This window comes from Hetaerina americana, unplaced genomic scaffold, assembly GCF_022747635.1.
Source record: "Hetaerina americana unplaced genomic scaffold, ioHetAmer1.1.p SCAF_3, whole genome shotgun sequence".
NCBI classification, from domain to species: domain Eukaryota; kingdom Metazoa; phylum Arthropoda; class Insecta; order Odonata; family Calopterygidae; genus Hetaerina; species Hetaerina americana.
In genome coordinates this window covers 95,798,637-95,825,323 of record NW_027286874.1, presented here as the reverse complement: position 1 = coordinate 95,825,323, position 26,687 = coordinate 95,798,637, and the positions used below count along the sequence as shown (strand labels likewise).

Here is a 26,687-nt window from a genome sequence, read left to right as displayed (position 1 = left end):
GATTCAATTTTCTTCCATTTATTATTTTTGATTAGAGACAATGTAAAGGTTACATTGCCATTTTCTTACAGGCAGGCTGTGAAAAACACTGTTGGATACATAAATGCAGGGCCATTCTGCAAAGGGGCAGAGTAATATATATTTCATAAAATATTATATATAATATATATATATTGTCACTTCACTCAAATAGGGTGTATGGTAATGGCATAGTACTATAAACAATGAAGTCATGGGACATTAGTAATGATATCTGCCCAGGACAGTACAATGTAAAACATTCCACAAATGTCGTCTTATCAGTTTAAAGACAAAATATGCATGGAAATATATTGACCCATTAGGCCATCCACACATTCAACCAATGCTTAACATTATAAAAAGATGTTTGTATATCATTTGCCAACATATTTCAACTAAGTATGACAAAATTGAACGGCAAAAAAAAAGGTTCCCCAAAGAAGGAATGGGCAAAATGCCAATGCAAAAACTCCTCAAGTCCTACCTAATACATACCATCCCATCACCTTGCTTAGCCAAAGTGTATGGGTGGCTGACATAGCTCGGGCAGGAATATCCTTGTAGGACTGACACCAGTAGGTATATTTTGCAGAGAGAAGCTTCACAGATGACTCACACTCTTCTGCTACTTCAGCAGTGATTTCAAGCATTGTTACAAGAAATTAATATCTTCTCCATCCTGGAAAAAATTTCAATACTGATATTACAATTTAATAATAAACAAATTTACTCAATAAATAAAAATATGCTATTACTAGGTTAAAAAGTTATAGCTCTTTAGGTCCTAATTGGGCATCAGATATTCCTGGAGGGCCATAGGCAGCATGGGGAAACAATTCTTCCCTAAGCCAATGAGTGAATTCCACATGCCACTGGGGTTCGTATTAGGCAAGGTCCACCCTCACAAATCTTACTTTTTAAATGCTTTTCTAAAATTTTTCCAATAACATTGGAATAGGTAGGTATCCAAAGTTGAATGAAGTCCAGCTTCCAGAGTTTTGCTACATATAGCCAAGGGCAAGAAATTAACCATATACCATCCCTTAAAGAATACTTTTCAAATCTAATTACCTAAATGCATAGTTTCCTTTCTAGTTTAAAATGATGAATCACAATTTAAAAATTTTTTGGGTTGAAACTAGGAGATTTATGCAATTAGAAATTTATTCATGGTATTAAGAGTATAGTTACCTCCAAATCCCCATTTTCTAAGTAAACAAGCCATTTGTGCATTCATTGAGTCTCCAAAAAATTTTCATTCCAAAAAATTTGAAACTTGTCAGTCTATTTGAAAATGACTTATGGTGATAACCAATATCCATAACATGCGAACAACCTTCAGATTGAATTGGTCAATTTCATGAACTTGTAATGACTTCCAGGCTCATCAAATGCATCTACAAAATTTGCAGATATATTGAGTACATTTTACTGTAGTATTTTAACAAAAATAATATTTTGACACTTATCACTTAACATTAAAACATACTGCACAAAAACTAACAGAACCCTACATGCAGGAATGCAATTTCTTCATTTGTACGCACTGAGCTGATTCCGAACTTCTGTGTGAGGTGGGTGAATTTTAAAGAAGAGGGAAGAAAAGTGGAAGGCAGCATGGGTGATTACGTATGTGAGTGGGGGAAGGGAAGGGGGTGGGGAAGACAAAGGCAAGAGGTGCAAAGTCCTTCAAAGTCCTGACAGAACATCGTAGCTGGATGGAGGGGAATTTCCCGTTGGGGGTGTGTCCCAAAGAGCGGCGCCAAACTCCTGGGGCCGTGGAGAAAACGGGTGAAGTCGGGGGTTTTCCCGTGTGGCCGTTGACTGGCCGCAAGGTATCAATGCACAAAGGAGCACAGTGCACAAAGGGTAAACTGATCATTAAGGGTTAGAAATCACTTATCTATTGTGGTTCCAAGGGGCAAGCAAAAGCAAGGGTTAGTGGAAGGGTGGAGAAGGGATATTTCACACTTTTAAATTGCCAATGAAGGGGGCAGTCCCGCAACGTAGAACCTTCCCTCCTGGTCCATGAAGAAGGAGCGTGGGGGGTCAAGGCTTCCGGCCGAGGTCGGGAAAGTATGGTCTCCATGCGCACAGAGGAGGGAAGGGAATTCCTATGAGTAGGGACAAGGGATCATATATCCCGTGAGCATTATGGGGAGGAGATGGAGAGGAGGGTGAAGATAAAAATTGGACTTCATTGATGAGGTCCAAGTCCTTGTGACGTATGATTTCTATATGTTCCATGGCATCTAGCTTCTTTCCTTTATCCAGGTTGTGAATCAGTTTGAAGTCAAAGTGACAGAAATGGTTGGAATCAAGTAGATAATTGGCGAATAAAGAATTAGTATGACCTGAAATGTAGCCTTTCCTGTGTTCCTTAATACAGGGTTCGTCCGGAAAATAAGTGTACTGACTCCTGGGCTGGGCGCGCCCAGCACCGCTCTGACGGGCTGCGATTGGAGGGGGGTATGTTGGCAAGCGACGCTGAAAAAGGCAGTCGGCTCTGAGCTGTGGTGTAGTGAGGAGCTCTGTTAACGCGAACCTCCACGCTTCGACCCACGTCACGGAACGCGATGCCGAAGTTTTTGGAGCAGCGTTATTCCATCAAATTTGCAGTAAAGCTTGGGAAATCATCTACCGAAACTGTCGGTATGATTAACCAGGCTTACGGGGAGTCAGCCATGTCCAGAAACATGATCTTTCGGTGGCACAAGATGTTCGTGGAGGGCAGAGAAGAGGTCGACTACGAGTCTTCGAGAGGTTCCCGATGATGCCTTCGCGGGAGCGTTCCAGGAATCGGAACGCCTCTGGAACAAGTGTATCGACTCACAAGGGTCCTATTTTGGGGAATATTAGCTTAAGATATGTAAAAGTGTAATTGTTTTTTTTTCCTGAGCTCAGTACACTTATTTTCCGGACGAACCCTGTATGTGTCAAAAATTTCTGCCTGTCTGACCAATGTAAATTGCTTGGGACTTTAAAGGACTTTTAGGGACAGTTTACTTTGTCTTCCCCACCCCCTTCCTTTCCTCCACTCACATGCGTAGTCACCCATGCGGCCTTCCACTTTTCCTCCCTCTTCCCCTCTTTTCCACTACCCTCCCCTTAATTGCTTTTCAGCATATGTACTGGACTTAAGTGATGACTGTTACCAGACGAAGATGTAGTTTCATTGAAAGTGGTCGCATTAATAAATTTTATTTTGTGAAATATTCCATCTGCCTGTCGTTAATGATGCGGCATCTCCTGCAGTTCTTCGGAGTTTGTCAAGGTATAAACAGCCAAGTGTTCAAATTTTGATATTTAACTTGGCCTTTCTCTTTCTCGAAAAGATCATAACCTATAAGTTCAACAGATTCAGGCTTGAGGTCGTGGAAGTTCATCATAATGAAATAGGGACAATTTGCACTTTTCCACAGTTTATTTAACGTACAACGCGTTTCAACTCACAGAGTCATCATCAGAGGTCTTGTACCTGATGATGACTCTGTGAGTTGAAACGCGTCGTACGTTAAATAAACTGTGGAAAAGTGCAAATTGTCCTTATTTCATCATAACCTATGTTGTATTAAATTGATTGTCATCCCATACCTATCACACTGATTTTACAATGCACTCAACAATGCTTGCCATGTGTTGGCTGACTGACAAACTAAAATTTGATCACTAATAAAAGGCATTTTTTTTTAATTGCCTGCAGACTTTCATTCCTATCTCCAATTCTTCCCTTGCCGCTTTAACTATTTCCTCCACATACAAATTGAACAACACAGGTGATAATGCACACTCGTCTTACTCCTCTTCCTAACACTGGCAATCTGAACTCTCCATCTGCCACTCGCACCTGAGTAGTCTAAGATCTGTACAAGTTGTGGATAAGTCTCCTATTCCTCCAATTAACTCATATTTTTGGCAATAAATTCATTCATATACCATTATATTCTCTCAGGCCCCTGATCTATGCTAACTTTGCTTCTTCCTACGTTTTTATTCAATATTATTGCTGCCCCTCATTGTGTATCTTCCCCTACACTGCATATTACTCAATCCCTGCAGTAATCTATGCTATCCCTCGACCTCACCTTGAACAGCCCCAAAACATCAAAATTTTCTCTTCCGTCTCTCACTTTATGTTTTCTAATTTTCCTATCCTCAACAGCACCGTAACATCAATGTTCCTATTCTAACTAGTTCACTCATGTTCTATTCTGTTCCTTTCGATTTGTGAGGATTTAATGAGATGATGACCGTCGAAGCCTTGCCTCTCCCACTGCCAGGCGGGGCTTGGCCAAATGGGTGGATTTCAATAGTTGCCAGGACTCATTCTTATAACCCTGTCCTTCAGCAGTTAATGGGATAATAATTGAGCTGGTTCCCCATTGCCTTCCTCTACTGTGTTATTAATGTTACAACATCACTCAATGGCCACCTTACTGGAGTCAGATGTCTTTGCAGCCTCACTGAGGAGTAGACACTGAGTGGATTACCTTTTGTCTGGCTCCTACCCTTCGACCTTTGACCCTATCAGGAGCCAATATCATTACTCCTGCCAGTACAGCTCTAGGGGGCTTCAGGATGCAAAAGCCCTTCCACCAACTTAAGGTTGCACTATTTTGGGAGGGATTATCAAGTCCATACTTGATCAAGCCCTTTCATTTTTACAAAAGCCATAAGGAATGAAATACTATCAGGGATCATTCTGCTGTTATGTTGAAGTTGAATTTGATTTACCAATATGAAAAGCCCTATGACAAATAATCTATCACTTCAATAAAGTAAAAGTAGATCAATTCTAATCATACCTAAAAAAGGAATATATTACATGGGCAAATAAAGGATCAACAATTAGTGACAGGTGGTGACAGTTCAAAAAAATATTCATGCAAGGAGGTAACATATTTGTTCCAAGGAAAAAGCTAAAAATGAACCCGGATCCTGAATTTCACAACACAAGAGTTTTCAAAAGACATTTTACAACAAAGTGGGATTCATAAACTCAGTGGTATATATTGCATTGCTCTTTTAATCAAACAGACAGGGAGAACATTTGAAATAAGGACAAAATAACCACAACTATGTTTCAATGAAAAGGATAATAAATAAATGAAAAAGAAAAACTTTGTTCCAATCCACCACTTTATTTCAGGTACGACTAGTTTCGACGCTACGGCGTCATCCTCAGGTACAAAGTTTAAAGTCACAAGGAATTGGAGACAATCAAATCTATAGCAACTACAAATGGCTACAGTGAAAAAATGGTGGACAAAATGCTCGGCAAGAAACGCTCCATAAGAGCCCAACGGCTACTTTACAATTCAGGGAAAACTATTAAGGAAAAACTTCAGTGGGTAAAATTGCCCTATTATGGTGTCCCGTCCGAAAAAATTAGCAAATTGTTCCCGAAAGACAAATTCAGAATTGCTTTCTACAACAAACAAAATTTTAAAATGTTCATAAATAAAACTAAAGATAAAGTTGAGCCACTGGAAAATAGTGGGATATATGAAATGGTTTGCGGGGATTGCAGTGCGAGGTACATCAGGCAGAGTGGTCGAGCGGTGCGGACAAGAGCGGAGGAACACAAGAGGTGCTACAAGAAGTGTAACCTCGCCCAATCCTACTTTGCCAAACACCTGTGGGAGGATAATCACACCAGTGATTTCATCCCCAAAATTCTGCATCGCGAAGAAAAAGGGAGGAGGATGGACAAGAAGGAAGAGTTGGAGATCCGGAGAACAATGAAGAAACATCCTTTACTCAATGACATTCTGTTTGAGAACGTATCACCTCTCCTGGAAGCCTCCCTAGCAATAACAGAAAAACAGAACCTCTAATCCCTTCCCCCTAACTCCCATTGACTCCTAACTAACCCGTACCTTTATCCCCATTAGCCATTGACTCAAATTATACCGACCAACAAAATTTTCCCCTTTCTTAACCCACCTTCCAATCCCCCCCCCGCTCACTAATGCTTTTCCTGGTTTTTCCTACCCTCTCCCACATTCCTTCGTATCTACCCCCATACTCCCCTCCCCGCCCCCTCTTCCCACAACTCCCCAACCCTTTCTTGAAAAGGGTATATATACAATGATTGTGACTATAAACTTTGTACCTGAGGATGACGACGTAGCGTCGAAACTAGTCTTACCTGAAATAAAGTGGTGGATTGGAACAAAGTTTTTCTTTTTCATTTATTAAAATGAACTTCCACAAAGTTGAGGCTGAAACTATTGAGGATAATAAATCTTAATTTGCTCAACACCTAGTGTAAAACAAACATAGCAGCTGTGGAAATGGGCCTAGCATGGGCCTTTCCTAACTCAAACACATGAGGCTTATAACCCCGAGGACTGATAAGCTGCCTAATAGGATTATTGGTGCCTCCATAAATGAACCACTGTTGCAAAGATTATGAACACTCCTTTTCCAATTCTGAAGAGATGGCAGACTCTTTTAATAAGCAAGCCTAACATTGGTGAAAAACCCCTTTCACAGTGTTGATTAAACAGCAAATCAAGTGCTGGACCAGAAAAGTTGGTGACTTTCTCCCAATAGTCAACCTGCCTAGCTTGGGTACCATTTCTTGTTTCCACCGATTAGCGGGATCACACCACTCCTTACTTACACTCACTAATTCGGATCACATTCCCATTCTGCATTTCTGGACTGCACCTGCTAATTCAGATCACCACTCCCCAGTTGTGCCCATTAACTGGGTCATCAATCCTGGGTTGCACCCGCTAGTTCCATTCACCACTCATCAGTCACATTCAATAGCTGGGTCACGATTCCTCGGCTGAACCCACCAGTACCAGTCACCAAGTCTCCCCACTCAATGAACCCATTCTCTTAGCAGAGTAAGTGTTTATGTTAGCTTTCAATTCCACCCTCTACCCAATGTCTGGGAATCGAGCCAGGGTCCAAAGATTAGTAGCTTGATGCTCTACCCCTGGACCATGGCATTCCATAAGAGGATTAATTCCTCTTAATAATCATGTTGTGCCTAGATAGATGATGCTAAGATTTGTAGCAATTTAACTCCATCTGCATCCATTCAAAGTCTACCTTGAACAGTAGCCAACCAAGAATAATAAAAAATAATGAACTCTAATTCACAGATCTATATTTGGCCCAATCAAAGAAAAATTTTTAACTTATTCTTTTGCCATAGCAACCTCTGGTTATGATTTCTAAGTGCCTATTCACATAATAAATACAAATCAATTACAGTAACTTTTACTTTATATTTCTGCCTAGAACAAACTTTGCAGGGTGATAAGGTCAACTTTATCCTCTAAAACTATCCCTTATTTTTGAGGGACTCACATTTTACCGTAAAACTGTAATTCCGTTTCACCGACTGATTTCAGTAAAACTGTTTGCTCCTGATATTTTTATTATATTTCCTACAACCAAGGGTATTCCTATTTGCTTCAAAGAAGTATGGCTTATTATAGTTTGTTTTTGAAAGCTACATAACTCTAGCTCTTGTTGTACCAATAAATAAGATGTGAGGGAAAATGTGTAGAGGTAATATCAGAAATGTCTACTGACAGAGAGGTCTTTTAACATTAAAACCACTAAGGTTTGGGCTTTATTTGTAGTTATTATTAGGTAATCTATCGGTTAAGATAGGTTTTTGGATGGACACAACTACCAAATTAATATTTTGTGACTCCTAACAAAACAAAACACAATCCAGCACCCTACTTTACATTAGGTCCCTCTTCATCTCCGAGTACCTCCTTCCTCCCTTCATTCCGTCCAACATTCCTATCCTGTTCCTGCCCTTTCCTCATTTGCCTAACATTCTCCCCTCAATTAGTCTTCAACATCCCACTGCCGGTCAATGCACCCTTCATCCATTTTTCCTGCCTCCATAGGATTTTTCCTAACAAACCCCTCTCTTCGCCCACCATACCAAGTACTTCCTCATTTGTTTTCTTCTTGGTCCATTTCACCTTCTCCATTCTTCTCCAAACCCACATTTCAAAAGCCTCCAATCTATGTATATCCTCCTGCTTTAATGACCTCTGTGTTTACATTCTTCCATGTTCTTCTCTCATCCATCTTTGCAATCATTTCATCCATGATCCATGGTTTCCAGGTCCTTTTTCCGTAAATGGTTCCTACAGTGTCTTTTGCGGCTTTCGATATCTCTTTCTTGATACATTCCCATTTTTCTTCCATAGTACTCAGCTCTTTACCGTCCTCCATGATTTTCTCTACAGCCTGTTGGTACTCCTTCCTTATCAATCCATTTAACGCTTCTATATTCCATTTCCTCACCTGCCACCCCTGCCTTATCTTTTTGAAATGGACGCTACATTTCATAGCAAGTAAATTGTGGTCTGAGTCCACATCCGCTCCTGGGAAGCTGTGCGATTTCATCACACCATTCCTAAACCTGTGTCTAACCAGGATATAATCTAGCTGATACCTTTCTGAGTCACCTGGCATTTTCCATGTATACCTGTGCCTTTTGCGGTGTCTAAACCAAGTGTTGGAAATGACTAACCCCTGTCTCCTGCAGAATTCAATTGTTTTCTCCCCGCAGTCATTCCTCATGCCTAAACCTTAGTCCCCAACCTCTTCACCTTCTCTTCCTACGCCTACCGTCACATTCCAATCCCCTATCACAATCAAATGTTATCCAGCAGCAACACACGCGATTATGTCCTCTAACTGATAGGGTATCCTATCAACCTCTTCCTCCTTATGGATGCTCTGTGGCATGTATACCTGAACAATGACCAAGTTCATCGGTTCTGCTTTTATCTCTAGTAGTAATATTCTATCCATTGCCTGTTCTATGTTGACTACACTTCTTCCTGCCTCTTTATTTAATATTATGGCTTCCCCTCGTTGACTCTCGTCCCCGCCGCTGTATATTATTCTATCATTATCACTCTAGTAATCCCCGCTATCCTTCCATCTCACCTTGCATACATCTAAAATATTTATATTTCCCCTTTCCATCTCTTGCTTAATATTCTCTAATTTTCCTCTCCTCAGCATTGTCCTAACATTCCACATTCCTATTTAACTAATGTGGTCTTCTTCTCCTGCGTCTTCTGTCCTGCTGCTGTCAGTTTTCCCTTGCAAGGGTTTCGTGGGATGACAAGCGCTGCAGCCTTCCCTCCCCCGCTGCCGGGCACGACACACGGCCGATTGGGCCGAGCCCCGAAGTTGCCAGGACTCAAAATCTCTGTATTGTCCATCATGTTAATATTGGGAATGATAATTGAGGTGGTTTCCCGTTGCCTTCCTCAATAGTGTTTTTAACGTGACACCATCACTTACATGCCGCCCCACTGGGGTCAGACGCCATTGCAGCCGCCTCACTGAGGAACAGACGCTGCGTGAACTACCTTTCGTCTGGCTCCTAACCTTCGACCTATCTGGCATGGGTGACCCTACCAGGAGCAATAATTATTACTCCCGCCAGCACAGCTCTAGGGGTCATCGGAACGCACAAGCCCTTCCACCATGTCAAGGTTGTAGTCCATGGGAGGGATATTCGTAATTATAAAGGTGAATAATTTCTGCCTTGTCAAGAGTCTTGGTCAATGGTATTATTGAGGATGATGGAAAATACAAACCCAATTTAATTCTCTTTCGAAAAACATGACAAGAGTGTGAGATATCTCTTCAAGGTCTTTAACAATATTATAGCAGAACCTCACTTAAGGCGCATAATTCATTCTGGAATCTTTCTCACATAGCAAAACACTTAATTTTTAAAGAGAAACAATTTTTACCATATAAATAATGCAATATAAGATAATGCGTTCCATGCCAAAAATAAATAAATTATGTACAAGTCAAAGAAAATTATACACACGTTGTTTAGGACTGTTAATCATCTCAATATTTTCTTCTATTGTGGAATGACCCAGCCTAGAATTCGAAACCAATTCGTAGAAAACAAAAAATTATCGAAATAATTAGTTCATTATTTTGAGCATGTGTACGAGACATATAAGTCTCCAACATCTATAAATGATTAAGTCCTGCAAAATGTAGCCTATTCAGCGGCACATTCACTACATATCTGGTAAAGATGTCACACTTTCTTGTTTATAGTGACAATTGACTTTGAATACTACACTTTTCCAGGTTAGCTTTACAGAATTTCAATACCTTGAGTCAAATTTTCTCTCCCTAGCCCTCCTTCTGTGTTCCCCTGACACAAGAACTATTTGATTTACGCTCTTGGAACTCCACTAAAATTGCTATTTATACATATTTCTCCTCAGGTGGAATCAAGAGATGTACTGAACAACAGAAGTTTGCCTTTTAAGAAACCACTCGACATACTTATCAGCACCAGAGGGTTCCATTTCATAATTTTACTATACCAATAGAGACGATTGCATATTGACAATTTCGGTTGAAATCAGCCTTGAAAGAGTACACACTACTTCCATTGGGCTTTGTTTGCTCTCACAAAGTGATTTAACAAATGGAACCGAAAGTGAATCATGTACACGGGTAATATACTTCCAATAAAATTATTAAAATAATGCCCTTTGAGTGATACATTGCAGGAATGCCCTCTGAATTGAAAGAGCTAACCTTGAAAACCAGAGCACTGAACTAAAATAAAACATGAAATTAATCTGAATTCCTATAATTCTGCTCTAAATCTGATAATTAATTTCAGTCACAACCTATGTACCCCAATAAAATGATTTCTTAGTCCACTCACGTGGAAACAATTCATTGCTGCAGAAGATATTTTGAAATCACATATCCATAGTTCTCATAAATGACAAGTTCAAGTTTACCATTTCGGCACTGTTATTCCTGAAAAAACTAGTATAGCAAGTTTTTTGGTCTTAAATGATAAGTAGGAAAAAATATTAACAATAATCATGTAATAAAAATAGCAAAAATACATGAAAAAACTCCATTTTATTTTACCTACAGAGAACATAATAATGAAAGAATGTACGAATGCTCAACAATCTGTACGGTCAGCTGTTCAGAATACATGTCTTATGGAGGTTTGAGTGGCAAAAGTACTCATTTTAACTGAATATATAAAATTGCAGTGATCAACCCAAAGATTGGTTGGATAGCCATGGGTAGAGCTTCTCTACGTCATGTGGCACTTAGACATTAGGATAGGGTATCCTATTCCTTTTTCTACACAACCAGAGTTTTCCAACAAGATTTGGTACCTCAAAAATCAAATATCATATTCACTCAAGAAATATTTCCACTTTAGCATGATTGATTGTGTTTGCTGTACTAGAATGTGGTGATTTCCCCTTCCCTACCGAGTACAAAGGTTTGATAAGCAAGTATGCTTTAAGATTATGCTTGAAAGTATTTGAAGGAGATGCTTTCAAATCCGTAGGAAGCAGGTTAAAAATGTTGGCCCCTTGGTGGTATGGCCCCTCACCACTCAAATTAGACAATCTTGCCTTAATGTGTATGTCAAGTTTAGCATGAGTATCAAGATTGGATGGATGATGGAGGTTTTGTTCATATATATGCATGTTATTCTTACCAAATAACATTAGATGGTACGCATAAAGAGCAGCCAGTAGCATAATTTGCAGCTGATGAAAATGAGGCCTGCAGGAGAGTCTGAAAGGTAGGTTTGAGATATCTCGTATAGCCTGTTCCTGCACTTAAAAAATCTTTCGGCTATGGCATGAGCCACCCCAGAATATAATTTCTTACAAGAATCAAGATTGAAAATTTGAATGATGAGTATTTTTTAGGATATTCAAGCTGGCACTAAAAAACAAATATATCAGCTGAAAAAGAATTTTATTAATTTTAGATTTTCAGTAGTCAATATATAAGGACCATTTTAGGGATGATTCAATCCAAACACCCAAGAAATTTACACTGTCAGCAAAATTTAGGTCCTTATCATAGAGTTTTACCCACAGCGAATGATTTTTACCAAAATGTATGCATACCGCTGTTTGTATATTTATTGACAATAAGTTGTTTTTAAACCAATTTTGAAGGCATATTACTGTGGCGTCTACTTTTTGTTGTAGCCAAGGACTGGTTTTGGTATAAATTAGAATGGTAATATCATCAGCAAAAAGAATGGATCTAGCATCAAAGATACAATCTGGCATATCACCTATGTAGAGTAGAAATTGCAAAGGATCCAGGATAGAGCCCTGAGGAACACCTGTTTTCACCTCTTTTTCAACTGATAGGTAGTTGAATTTGTGATTTGTAGATCAATTAAGACGAGCTATTTCAACTACTTGTTGTCTTCCCTGAAGATATGATCTGAACGATTAATTTGAGATGCCCAAAATACCATATTGTTTTTATATCCTTCACAAAATCTCATGATAACAGTGCCAGAAGCCTTTGTAATATCAAGGCATATCCCCAGGGATAGAGAGTTATTGTCCATAGCATGTAGTACATATGTTACAAAATCATGGAGTGCTGTAGATATTGATTTACCTTTCCTAAAAACATGTTATTGGTATGAAAAAATGGAGTGTTTTTCCAAGTAGTTTACTAAACGTTTTAATAAAACCTCAAGAAAATTTTAGACAAGGGGGTTAACCATTTGAGGGATAGGAAACTTATTTACTTTGTCAGGTATATCATCTCTCCCTGAACCAAGTTTATGGCTAAGAGTATGCCCTATGCTGATAATATCATCTCTGGCCACAGGATAAAAATAAATGGAATGTGGTTGGGTGACCGATTCAGAAATTGAAATCAGATTCATGAAATTAGAAACAATATTTCCCGGAGTCACAGTAAAAAATTATTTAAAATATATGCAATGACAGAAGGATTTGATGGCAAATCACCAGCTGCCATGGGTTAAAAGTTTTGTGAGGCCTAATTTAACTTGTTTCCCAGTGTATAATTTGCCAAGAATTCTTGGTTTTATTTTTTGAATTTGCGATCAAAATATCATGATTATATCCTTTTGCTTTTCTGATAATTTCCTTAAGGTATTCACTCCATTGTTTATATTCTTGTTTAACAGTTTCAGTTGTTTTGGCAAGCTGATATAAATCCTTTTTTTGTTACTAAGGTTGATTATTTTACTAGTTAGCCAGGTATGCTTTTGGTTACACATATTGGTGACTGTCTTTCTTAAATGGAAATTATTTTTCAAAGGAGAAGTTAAATTTGTCAAGAAATGCATCAATTTTGTCATCAGGAGTATTTTTAGTACAAATCTCATCCTAAGATTCATTATTCAATCAAAACTTAGAAGCTGCAGTTGGTCCTCAAGCAAAGTTTCCTTTTAAACACATTGTGAGTCACAGATTTTATATTTGTCGACTAAATCATTAAGCAAAATCCCTGTGGTCTGAGAAACCCTAGTCCATTGTATTATTATAATTATTTCCTAAGTTTGTAATGAGTGATCTATTAATGTTCCGCTAGGTGTTGAATTCAAATTTTTTTAGAAAAATTAGTTGTAACATCCAAATCCAACTTAGGACCCAACTTAAATAACTAGTTGATTCCAACTTATCAGGATAATATTTATTTATTCAGCCTTAGTCCGAAAACAGCACTTTTTGGCCTTTACATTAACTTTGGAACTTTGGACTATTAACAGTGAAAACAATGGAGATGATTACGAACACCCAAGCCCTAGGTAGAGGGAAACCCACCCAGGTGGGAATCGAACCCGCGACCCTTGTATAAGGAGACAAGGACATTACCCCACACCACCGAAGCCAGCCAATTTGTTTACACATGGGCTAACTAGAGGAAAAACTGTGAGTTTTAAATTTTAGTTGCCTAATTCTCACATTTTGTAAACAAGAAGTTTAACTTAAACCAGGAATACAATGCTTACACACATATGTTACCCCCAAAAAATCAACACTAAAGAACATCAGTCCACTTGGCATACTTATGCAATCAAAATGGAAGCAAAACACTGTAATAGAATATAAAAATGAGAAATGCAATCGCACCTGGAAAGTTATCATCATTGAGATGAGTTAGGTGGTAGGAAACTTCAAGCTACTCAACTTCCAAATCTAAATTAGTTTTGCAGTTTTTGCCACCAATGCTACAATATGCAAGGGGCAAAAGGCACAGGACTAAAATCTGACTAATCCACCATAGTTCATACCTAAAGCAAATAAATATAGAAAAAATTTCAGAATTACTTGCCTTTTAGATATTAAACATGCATTATAGTGACTACATATGGCACAAAAAGTGGATCAATTTGAAAAAATGAATTGCACAATTTAAAAAGCATTAACAACATAATTGACAACCTGTTCAACAAGCTTAGTTTCTTTTGGATAGAGAGGGAGATCCAGAATTCAATGGAGTTAATTTGGAATCAATTTTGAAACGTGCATGGTGACTGGGGAAGTAAAAAGAGGTCTGGTGAAATTGGATGAAATGAATCAGATTCAAGTGTTGACTATAAAACATTTCTAGCAGGTAATTCCCACTTTCTACTAACATTTTGTATAAATGCATAACCATGGAGTCTATTCTTTGATTTTATGCATTTCACCATTTAATTTTTTTAAGAAAAGAGTAATGCATGCAACCTTAGGAAGATATGTATACACAATCATAGCATGTAATAGGATATACCACTAAATTTATGCATGAGCATTTACCCTTAATTTTCATTTTACGCCTATTTCAAGATTGCAAATGAGTAAAAAGTTCATCTCTTTCAGTTGAAGAAAAAGTGTTCATTGGAATATTATTTAAAGATTTCAATTTTGGAAAGGTAGAATAACTTCACCATCGGGTAGGGGATCTACAGAAATCAGTTTAACATACAGGGCACAATCTTTCCTCTGCCTGAGTTTCCCAAACATTACTGGTACTTATTTGATGATGTTTCCTATGGTATCTCACAGGAAAATCAGTACTTGTTTAGCTAACAGTAAATGAAGGTACCACATCAGCAGCCTACTAAGATCATCACATATTTCTTTGCACATTGCTTTTTATATTAGTGGTATTTAAATACATTAAAAATATTAATTCTTACATCCTAAAGAAAAACAAGCTAAGGTAGGTACCTTGAATTAATCCAATAAATGATATTTCTCCAACTAACCCCAATCTTCCCAGGAGTCTATTGGCATATTTAGTAAGTCATTAGCTGACATGAGTTTCAAAGAAGGAGGAAGATGAACTATATTCCCATCAAGATTAGAAATAATCTGGAAGTCTTTACATTCAGTAAGAACATTCATTAAGGTTGAGTCTTCAATTCCAGTATAAATGTCCTCATCCTCATCTTCTGATACATCTCCAGATGAGGGGTCTAAGAAATTGGAAAATACAGAAAATAAAATTAAAAATGACATTTTTTAAATGATCCTCATTTTCACACAAAGGTTTTCATACATACTTTTTCATACACCCTGCTTCAAAACAAGGAAAATTTTCATATGTTTAGGTCCAGTTCGTCACAAAGATCGTTATGAACAAGCATATTTTATAAACAATGGCTACTCAATAGTCCAAAATTTCCTTAGCTCAAACTCCATTCTTGCTCTGCTAATTACAAAACCAAATGTCTCACACTAAACAAGTTCCATTTAGATTTCATACAATTCAAAAGCTTGAATAACTTATTGATTCTGAGCAAATGCAACAAAATTATGAGGTCCATTATTCAGTTCTTGTTCTCTAAGGAGAAGTAAGCTCATTCAGAAAAATGTATGTCATATGAATAGTTAATCGATTTCATCATACCCATGGAATTCTTCATTAGAAAAAGAGCATCAGCACAAGGGAAATAATTAAAAGAAGCCAATTACGAATGATATATTGCCTAATTAAGGTGAATTTTTTCCTCAATGCTCCACAGATAACTTTAACATGATAAAAAAACACCTACATTGTTAATAAAATAATTCCTTTTTGCATGCTAATAACAATCAGCAAACCCTTCATTTTTTATACTTTTCTGGATAAGTTTTTTCCGCATGAAAACATCAATGGGCACTTCGGGCATTTTGTCTTTAATTCTGATTAAAATGTTTGCTTTTAATGAAGATTGGATAACCAAAAGCAATCCTCGCCAAAAGGTATGCCTCTTACTAATTCAAGCATCCTTTGCAGTCATAATATTCATTTCAGCCTAAATAGCAATCTAAATCCATTTGCCAATCATAAAAATGCATATCTTAGGGTCTAAATTGGAAAACGGCATAGCAATATTGATACATTGGTTCCTGTTAGATTACCAAAGATAAGCAATCATAGGCCCAGATGGAGGTTGGATGGGTGACTTTCATACCTTAACCATGGTGCTTGTCACCAGTATACATGTGACAGGCAGGTTAAACAATGGGTTTGCACACTGAACCAAGAGGTCTACATGCCCAGGGCTCTTGTCGAAGAACCCCCCCCCCCCCACACTAACAATCAATACATTCAACATTTAATGAGAAAGTACATGTGCAAATAACAAGAATGGTTAAATTTATTTTTTAAATCAAAAGCCTATGAAAATGAAAATGTGACCCAAGAAAATTGAAATTGTTAAAACTACTGAAGTCACTTTAATCCTATTTGGTATTTTTCATTTTCCAGGTATTGAGTTAACAAAAATTGTTTTGAGCCTGTGCCATTTTATTGAAATATATGACCTAGGATGGCACTTCACATCCTCAATGTGAACCCATTACCAATAAGTCTGAAATTTAAATGCTCATTGCATGCAGATGGATGACTATCACTTTATCACAGCATACAAAGGTTAACGAAATGTTACCTTTTCCATTTTATGCACACATTCAATGTAGCATTTTAGTGGGCACTTAACAATGGTACATATCTCATAGACAAAACAGTACAGGTGGTGGTAAACAATGTAGTTATTAGAGCTCCAGAATTTTGAAAACAATTGTAGTAAATCTTCACAATATCTACTAAACAAGTTTCCAATGGAATAAAATGGCAAGTGTTCACACTGGCTACATAATAGGTGAACAAAATTCAATATTGATGAAATCCACTAAGAATATAAATTGCTATGCTACGCATGAATTTTGCTAAAGAAACGATGAGGCACTAAATTGATTGATTGATATTTATCGGTTTCTAAAAGACATATTTAAGACATGTATAAAACATGAGCTTCTCAAATCATGAGCATCCCTCTTAAGATTCTCTGGGGGTCTGTGGAATGAACGCACGTATAGGCTTCTGCCGTTGTAGTCCTTGGTGTTGCACCAAGCGCTTTCTGTGTCATCTGCATCGCGTTCATGTCGTTGGCTTGACTGACGTTGGTTTGTGCTGACAGGGATATGTTCAATATCCGATGTTTTGTTTCTGGTGTTGCGGCAGTTTAGTGTTCTAATTTTGATTTGGCTGGTGACTTCTAGTTTTTCGGTTTTATGTGCGCTAGCGGGGCTGTTTTGAGACGATTCGTGGTTGGCGGAGGCAGGGGAATTGCATTCGCTCGCATTGCTGATTTTTATGTATTTGGAGGCACCAATTTTGTTGGATTTGCGGGGGTCATGTGTTGTTTGAACGCGGGTGTTTGTTTGTTCGATTTTTTTGGGGATTTGAGAGGCATAGCCTGGACTGAGTTGACAGGGAGCGCTGGATTCTGCTTTGTTTTTCCCAATATGTGGCCTGCGCTCTTGCCTACCAGCTGTGCTGGGCCCTCGAGGCGTGTTCGTGTAGCCTGCGCGCTGCCAACTGCGATGCCTCAGCGGTGTAGTGGACCCCGGAGCGATTGAGGGGTGCCCGACACGATGAGGGGACGGGCCTCAGATCGGCGAGGTCCGCTCCAATTCCCCGGCGGAATCCCAGCAATCTCTGATTTGGACCCTCAATGCGGCTCCAAGCGAGCCTTCCGCGGTCTGCACGCGGGCCAATGCTGCATGTGCTTAGTTTAATTGCGGGGTATTAAGTAGATGCAGATGTAGAAATATACATTCTTTCCCGGAACAATCAGGAATCATAATAGTAGGAAACCGAAGTAACTTTAGAAATATTAAAAACATTGAATTAACAAGTCGGAACAAAATTAAACACTGCCAAGATGTTAGGTATACCTGTAGGTGCATGTGTATATTAGTTGGTGGTTTGAGTGTTTGCATGTGTTCTTGCATGACTGTATTCCATGTTTTTTTGTGGATGTATGAATTTGTGGCTTTGGCGTGCAGTTTTTTTTTCTTTCTTAATTATGGGTGGTGTCCTGACAACCCCCGCCACACGCCCTTGCGGCGGCTTGCAGGGTATTAAGTAGATGTAGATGATTGAATTATTTCCATCTCAATGAAGGATTTGTCAGTGTTCACAAAAAAATTTCTTGAAATATAAAAACTCAGGTTGCAGAAAGAGTCTGAGAATGTCATGATAGCATGTTTGCCATGGTAATAAGTAAAAATGCCTTTTGCTCAAAACAACAAGCATCCAATTAACCTTTCTTCTTCACTTCAGAAAATAGTTTTGATGTTCTCAGAAAATAGTTCACTGGAAAGACCAATGTGCCTAATTCTGAAGGAAACAACCGAGTGAAATATTGTTGGTTGGATGTAAACTCAGGAAATTTCCAGCACAAACCTCAACATTTAGGGTGTGTTACAATTCAATGCAATTACTTTTGGAATTTCCCGCACCATTCCTTTTGGTCAGAGTAGGACCAAACCACTTGGAGCAGGCGAGGGGGACGCTAACCTTTGCCGCGAAACTAGTCTCTGTGCTCTCAAAGCTGTGGAAGCTGCAGGATGTCAGTTATTGTAAACCTCTGCTCGCCAACCGTGTCACAAAAAAATGGAATCGATGATTGAGCAATGTTGTGTGATTACTAAGTTTTGTGCTGAACTGAAAAAATCTTTTGAGGAGACTAACAAAATGATTTGTGAGGATTACCAGGACTCAGCTCTGCCTTAATTACAAGTTTCGAGGTGGTTAAAGGCCTTTAAGGAGGGCCAGGATGAAGTTCACAATGAACAACACTCTGGGTGCCATCAACCAGCAAAACCAACAACAATGTGGCTAGTGTTCAACAATTTGTTGGACTATGACCATCCAATGAGTATTAAGATGGTTGCAAATGAACTGAACTTCTCGCCTCCTGTTGTGTTTCCCATTGTTACTGAAGATTTAGCAATGAAGAATATAGCAATGACATGCTATATTATCCTCTAACTAATCCTACATACAAGGGTAAGGTGAAAGTTTCTCAGCCTGACACAGAGATGGTGTTCCAATCAGCAAACATTTATGATTTCTGCCTGGGTGCACATGTCATTTGTTCGTAAGACAAGTTTCAACTTGATATCTAATGTAGATTTTTTACATGAATTGTTGCCGTAGACGTCTTTTGTGTTTTTCATTAAAATGGAATAACTTGAATTTCATGTGGTCACAAAATTCTTTGTTTTGGATGGATTAACCCCAAAGAGTAGTAGTAGTATTTAGGGGAGGCAACCGACTGCCGAGGTCATTTGCACCATAAGGGATGGACAGGAAAGGATGAAGGGTGGAGAGAAACCCGGCGTCAGCATTAGCCTACTCTTTACAAAAGGCACCAAGGGGTCCGCAGCTTAACGTCCCATCCGACGGACAGCGTACTCACTCAAAGTGCCCTTCAAAAAGCACCCCAAGTAAGGATCAAGACCTCTGAAAAATATCCAACACCGCCGGGATTTGAACCCAAGCCCTCTGGGTGGGAAGCCAGTACGTTATCCCCCGCAGCAATCCCGATCCCCTTAACCCCTATGAAAATTCATCTGAAGTTGACAACAGTGTAAGGGGACTCTGCTCCTCCAATATAAACCGTTAAAAAGTGGGAAGCTGAATTGAAACTTGGTCGCATATCCCTCAAAGATGACCCCCTTGAAGGATGGCCAAAATCTGAAATCACACCGGAAACCATCGAAAAGGTGCACGATATCATGCTGGACGATGGGCGAGTGAATGTGAGTGAGATAGCTAAGGCCATGGGGATATGGGGATATGAGAAGAAAAAGTGAGAAACATCTTGCACAAAAAATTAGAGATGCGAAAGCTCTGCAAAAGGTGGGTGCCACATTTCCTGAAAGCCAATCAAAAGCAAATGATTTTCGCAGCAATGTTTGGACCGATTGAAGAAGGTACCCACATATTTTGAGGCAATTTTTCACCATGGATGAGACACGGGTGCACCACTACATGCCAGAAATGAAACAGCAGCTGAAGCAGTGGGTGGAAGCCTGTATTTCAGCACCAAAGAAAGCAAAGTTGATCGCATCTGCCGGTTAGGCCAGCGTGTTTTGGGATGCGAATCCTGTTAATTGATTACCTTGAAAATGGCAGAACAATTACCGGTGAATATTACTCCAACCTTCTGGACCAGCTGGATGCCAAAATTCAAGAGAAGAGGCTGGTTTAAACAAGAAAAAAATCATCTTTCAACAGGACAACCTGCAGTCACCTGCTCACAAAGGTGCATTGGTGATGGGAAAACTATGGGATATGGGGTACGATTTGCTTGGCTATCCCCTCTATTCTCCTGATTTAGCGCCCTCAGACTTCCATCTGTTCCCAAACTTGAAGAAATTTATTTCTGAGAAGAGTTTTGCATTCAATGAAGAAGTTGAGAGGGCAGTGCATAGATATTTTCACAGCATTTCAGAATCTCACTCCTGGCAAGGAATACTGATGTTGAAGAAATGCTGGAATGTGGGTGTTAAAGTCAAAGGAAAATATGTTTAAAATAAAATCAATTTTGACTAAAAAACGCAGTCTTTCATTGTCAGACCGAGAACTTTTTACTCTACCCTCTTATCCTATAACTGATATAAATTATCCTGTAACTGATTTGAACGGGATCTAGTCAATTGATAAGCAAATGACTAGGAATATATGACCTCCTCTTATTATAGTCATCTGTACCTAAAATAATAGTTCAGATAATCATAGGAAGTCAATACAAGAGAGTGATTCAAGTGAAAACCCTTCGCCGTGGTAAAATGTTGAAAGATCATGCCCATGGTCCTGTTAGTTCACAACATAGATAGCTATTGTTTGAGGTGTGGCTCACAGTTGGCAGCATATTGCCAGAATGCAACAATAGTTTCATGATGGCAGCGCCACTTGCAACATATTGGAACAAAATTTTCTGTTTGCCGAGTAGTTAGGGTGAAAATAAAAATTCACCAGTGAATGAAAGTCCAGTATGGTGATGCATAGACCATGAAGTTCTTAAACTAAGTTATTTCTGTAACAGACTCTCCTTGGCCAGGTGAGATACACCAAGGTATTGCTGCCAGAGGTTTTCACAGTAGTTTAGGCTATTGTTTTTCTCGAGATATCCGTGAAAAACAAAATTTGCACTTTTCCACATATTTATTTAAATGTACAATGCATTTCAGTCCATCCAACCATTTTCAGGTACAGAATTATCATGTACCTGAAGATGGTTTGATGAATTGAAATGCATTGTAGGTTTAAAAAAATCAGTGGAAAAGTGCAAATTTTGTTTTTCTCATGATGACCAACTTCCACTACATCTCGCCTGAATCTGTTGGATATCTGTGAACTATCAAAGTGTGGGAATAATTCTATTGCATACCAAGGAGACTAAATACATGTATGAAAATCATATAAATGAAAACCTTTGGTAACCAAAAATTTCAAGATAAAAAATATATTTGTTTTGAGGTTTTCATTTGACTGTCCCTCATATTTGCAGGGGTTCAATTTAGTTTACAATATTTCCATTGATTCAAATTATTTTCACTGGAGGTAATTCTAGCACTGAGTTTATCATGTATTTTTTGTACGTGCTAACTCTAAGAAACAATGCAGAAAAAGTCAGGTAACAGTTAACTACACATTCACATAATATATCCATAAAATTTTGAGGTGATTTTATGATTAAAAAATTCTGCACTTGAACTTTTGTTTTTCTTTTGTTCAGGTTAGAGGCAACCACACACCAAGGCAGGTGGGAACACAAACGAGGGTGAATTTGGGAACTTCTGGTAAATTAAGCCCGCAATAGGGCAAATTGCCCACACAATAAGAATGATATTGTACATGGGAAGGCCCAGAAGTACCCAGCCTGACCTTGAGATGGCAATAGTTTAAAAAGTATCACTGTATGAGAAAGAATGCAATCTATAATGAATATGTGTCAGGTTTGAAGATGCTCCGTTGTTTAGCATTTGTTTGGCAGCCGTCAATTGTGAACGTTTTCAGTGAATCTGTGAAAATTGAGAAAATTGGTCATCGTTTATGTGATACAATACTTTTATTTGAAAGGCATTAGCCCAACCAATATAAAAGCTGAACTGGATTCTACTCAGAGTGATTCTGCTCCTTCGTTTACAACAGTAAAATATTGGGTAGCAGACTAAACGAGGCCATAAAAGCTGTCAAGATCAGTCGCATTTGTTGACCAAATGAGTTGATGACTCAAGAAACAGTGAAGAAAATCCACAAAGTGATACTGGATGATCATCCCCTGAAAGTGCACGAGCTAGCATACATGGTAGGCATTTCAAAAAGTGCTGTACATTACATAATAACTGAAAATTTGGACATGAGAAAGCTGTATGCAAGATGGGTGCTCACACTTCAGCATAATCAGGGTCGTGAAGATGTTTCAATATAGTGTTTAGCAAAGTTTCACAGCAACAAAGCAAAACTATATCACCGTTTCATAACCATGGATGAAAAATGGGTCCATTACTACACACCCGAGACAAAAGAACAATCAAAACAAAGGATTCAAAAGGGAGAAGCGACTCCAAAAAAGGTGAAGACCGTTTCATCTGCAGGCAAGGTAATGGCATCCTTTTTCCGGATAATCTTCATTGACTATCTTAAAAAGAAAAAGCTATCAATGGGGAGTATTATGCGTAATTATTGCAATTTTAGAGTGAAGAAATCAATCAAAAAAGCTGCATTTGGTTTAGAAGAAAGTGTTGTTTCATCAAGACATTGCACTAGCTCACAAATCCATTATTGCAAGGACAAAAATTCATGAATTAAAGTTTCCTCATGCACCCTATTCGCCAGATTTAGCTCCCTTGGATCATTTTCGGTTTGCAACTAGAAAAAATGGCTCGGTGGGCAAATATTTTCCAACCTTGAAGAAGTGATGTCGGCAGTTAATGGCTATTTTGAGGAGCAAGACAGTTCTTATAATAAAAAGGGTATTAAACTTATTGAACATCGCTAGGACAAGTGTATAGAGCTAAAAGGAGATTAGGTTGAAAAATAAATAAATTTGTTTCCAAAATTTTTGTGTCTTCTTTGTTGGGTCGGGTACTTCTGGAGTTACCCTCATAATAGTGTTTCACTCCTTCTAATGGTTATGATAGGCAACAATCAGTTTGAAGAATAATGCTTCCTGTCCGCAATAACCCTGGGAAATGATGAGTTAGAAAGGTATGGGCATCTCATGCTTCGGGACATAGAACATTTAGTCCAAGACCATCTAGGCATTTTCAAGAGATTTACATGCTCTACATTCTCATTTTTTAATATACTTCATAGTGCACTCTCTTTTAATTGGTTACTTGTTCTTTCATGTCTTGCTGATTTTAATTTTTAAAGGAGAAAAAATATAAACTTAAGGATGCACAAGACAATATCACAAAACTGGCTAAAGGAGAGTTTAATAATTTATATCATCAGTTTAGGGAAAATGAAGAGTGGTTTTCCACATCATACATATCTTGAGTGTTTGATGGGGCGCGTCACATGACAAAAGATCACATTAAAAGAATAAAAACCAACAACATAAGTCGTATTGACTCAACACAGCCTGTGGCATTGGAGTAAGCAGGAAATAGATTTTTTCGCTTCAAAATCTGCTCTTTTGCAGAATTTTTCTTGGAAATGATCAGCTGGTAAAATAACCTAAAAAGAGCAGGCTCTAGATCCAATTATTTGAATTTCACTTCTATTTATTGCATTGACATCAATGTATGTGAACGTTTTCCAACAAATTTCCAAAAATATAAATTTTTTAATGAAGTTTTAACTGATTTACTTCTCTGTTTTGAGTTTGTCATCGGTCATCTGTGACGGGAATTTGTCATCTGTGTCATTAGAAATGGAGAACAGAAAATATTAAATGGATAGAAGGAAAAACAAACAAAGAAACACCAGACATCAATAAGGAGGAGAGACAATTGCTGGGATGGAGATTCGAAGAAAGCAAGAAAAAGGCAGCAGGGCAAATTGAGTGACAAATGATTAAGTGGGAACATTCATGACTTTAATGCGAGGGGAGAATCTTGGGTAAGTGAGGTAGAGAGGGAAAAAGATTAGGCATGCTAGACAAAATGTAGGCGGCCAGGAAGTTTGTGGAGCTGAAGAATGGTTTCTTGTAGTGTAGGAAGTTACAGTGCTGAGTGTCATGTTCGACAAATGCTATAAGTAGATACAAGTGTCCAGAAAAATTGTACCTAAACAAGTAGACTATTAACAAGGATCTATCTGCATTGACACACTGGTTGTCATTACATCAAAAAAGATGTGTGATGTTGGGCCCTGTTAGAAGCTAGATGGGCGACCTTCATACCTTAACCATGGTGCCTTATCCCATCTGCAGGTGGAAGGAAAGTTAGGCATGGGTTGGCACAATGGATCAAGAAGTCTAAATAACTGCGGCTCCCGTCAAAGGCCCCTCATACCAACAATCAATCAATTAACAAGAGCTAATTGCCTGCAACCCATTTATTTCACAGGTTTGCATATTCCTCAACTTCAATTTTTAAATTTAATTTTGTGGTACTACCTTTTATATCCCTACAACATTCAATGCACTGCCACCAACCTTTGATATATGCTCATAATTTCATGTTGCATCTGCTCAATTAAACCCCTCAAATTTTTCTGAAGCTTTAACATCAAATAATATATTGACAATAGAGTTGACTTGCTGACCCTCAATGCAACAGAATAACCTCATTCACATCTACTAACACATTATATTACACATGCTTGGGCACTTACAACACTTTCCATGTGGCATTAAACTTCCTGAAATCCTTACCTTCCACATGACCCACCTCAAGGAAATAAAGTGATTTCATACATATGAACTACTATTAATGACTTTTAAGACATATGTATTCACAATGCAGTGACACTCTGCACCATGCAAGATTACATCAAAGAGTAAACTCACGCTTAATTGTTAACCAACGTGGGCAAAAGATGCATTTTACATTACTGAGCAATAAGATATCACTTGAGTGGGAAACATTAATAACGTCAGCTCACTGGTTACAATGGTCCTCTCCACTGCCTTATTTTATTGACACTTCAAAAAGCAGCTGTCACTACAGCAATTCCACCAATCAGCTTTGCCTAAATAATGCCTAACCCTGATAGGGAAAAATTGGGCGGTCTAGGCAAGATAGATAAAGAATGTACTTCAGTTATCGTATGGAGTTACTATCAACCAGTAGATTTCAAAAGGATTTATTTATGAAAAATTATTTAGAATGAAAAATAATAACTAATGATGATGTTTCTTATCTACAATCATCATAAAATAAATGTTAGTCCAATTCTCCTGCTATAAAATCGATATACGATGGTTCGAATAAAAATATAAATACCTGTAGATGAGATTTTACATTTTTTCTTCAAAATCCATGTGGGAAGGCTTGGATCTTTCGACAGTTGATCATCCAACTTTCTTTGTTCATCAAGAGCCTTGGCCCTTTCGGCCTCCTGAATTCTATGAACTAAACACAGGATTACGTCAACGACTGCTGCTCTCACTAAGCTCAAATTCACAAAGGAATATTCACTATTTACCTTCCTGTGAAAGTTCGTTTAGTTTCTCTGGATTATAGTGAGAGTGTCGGCAATTTATTCCAAAAGGACACTCTCCTGTTCTTTGGAATCTGTGGCATGGTGCTTTTGATAACTCTTCCGCAAGGATGGTCTTCGAGTCTGTAAGAGAATAGAAAATATCTCACTATATTCACCTAACTATTAACAGCACATTGCGACTGACCACAAACATTAAGCCGATCACAGGGGCATTAAATAACGCAATGTAAAAACATCGTCAAATCTTAGAACTCAACATTCAGTCAATGCAAATAAATGGCTAGTGACTCATAGATGCACATAATTAACCTGAACTATTTCAGTAACAGGCATAAGTAAACACGCCTTTTGAAGAATGATAATGTGAAATCACACATCTCAGAAAGGTTATAATACCCAATGACATTACCTTTGAAAGACTCATAGTGTTCTTTTACGCGAATAGTATGCTTTAATCCTAACAGATGTTTTTTTCTTGCCTGAATATCATCAATAAATGTTCTTTCACAATAATCGCAATAATATCTTTTCCCCATTATGCACAGAGACTGAATATGGTATCCATGCTTGGCCCATCGTCTCTCAATCAATCAGCTCTTCGATCTCGTCTATCCAACCAGCCCCTACACGCCATCTATTTCCACCGCGGAACGTTTAAACGAGCTTCTTGAATGCATGACATTAGTTCATGAAATCATCCGTTCATATGCAATATTTGAATGAATATGATTATCTCAGAAAAGACTTTTGAATACATAAACCAGCTAATTAATACTTTCTATGACCGCAATAAAATTATATAATGCTATAAAGTTTCTCCCCCTCTACAAATCTTCCTTAATGTTTATCATAACCATTTTTTGTTCGGCGTAATAAACTATCTTGTACAACCAACCACTATTGCTAGG

At 38.2% G+C, this 26,687-nt stretch overlaps 1 protein-coding gene across 2 annotated transcripts; it reads right to left on the bottom strand.

The window, feature by feature from the left end:
- On the bottom strand, positions 1-26,365 carry LOC139690692 (zinc finger matrin-type protein 5). 2 transcript variants are annotated; one of them, XM_071588197.1, is made up of 5 exons: positions 26,189-26,365; positions 25,762-25,899; positions 25,560-25,688; positions 15,048-15,295; positions 1-700 (listed from the first exon to the last, which is right to left on the bottom strand). In XM_071588197.1, the coding sequence occupies exons 1-4, from the start codon at positions 26,313-26,315 to the stop codon at positions 15,081-15,083; spliced, it is 609 nt and encodes a 202-aa protein (XP_071444298.1). In that variant the 5' UTR covers positions 26,316-26,365; the 3' UTR covers positions 1-700; positions 15,048-15,080. The 2 variants fall into 2 exon arrangements, with proteins under 2 accessions (XP_071444298.1, XP_071444300.1); XM_071588199.1 differs by lacking the exon at positions 1-700 and adding an exon at positions 14,081-14,125.
- Between the last annotated feature and the right edge of the window lie 322 nt (positions 26,366-26,687).

Coding starts and splice junctions, on each gene's coding strand:
- LOC139690692 (XM_071588197.1), bottom strand. CDS start 26,315: ATGGGGAAAAGATATTATTGCGATTATTGTGAAAGAACATTTATTGAT. Junction 25,689..25,761: donor AAACGAACTTTCACAGGAAG/GTAAATAGTGAA, acceptor TCCTGTGTTTAG/TTCATAGAATTCAGGAGGCC. Junction 15,296..25,559: donor ATGTAAAATCTCATCTACAG/GTATTTATATTT, acceptor CCAATTTCTTAG/ACCCCTCATCTGGAGATGTA.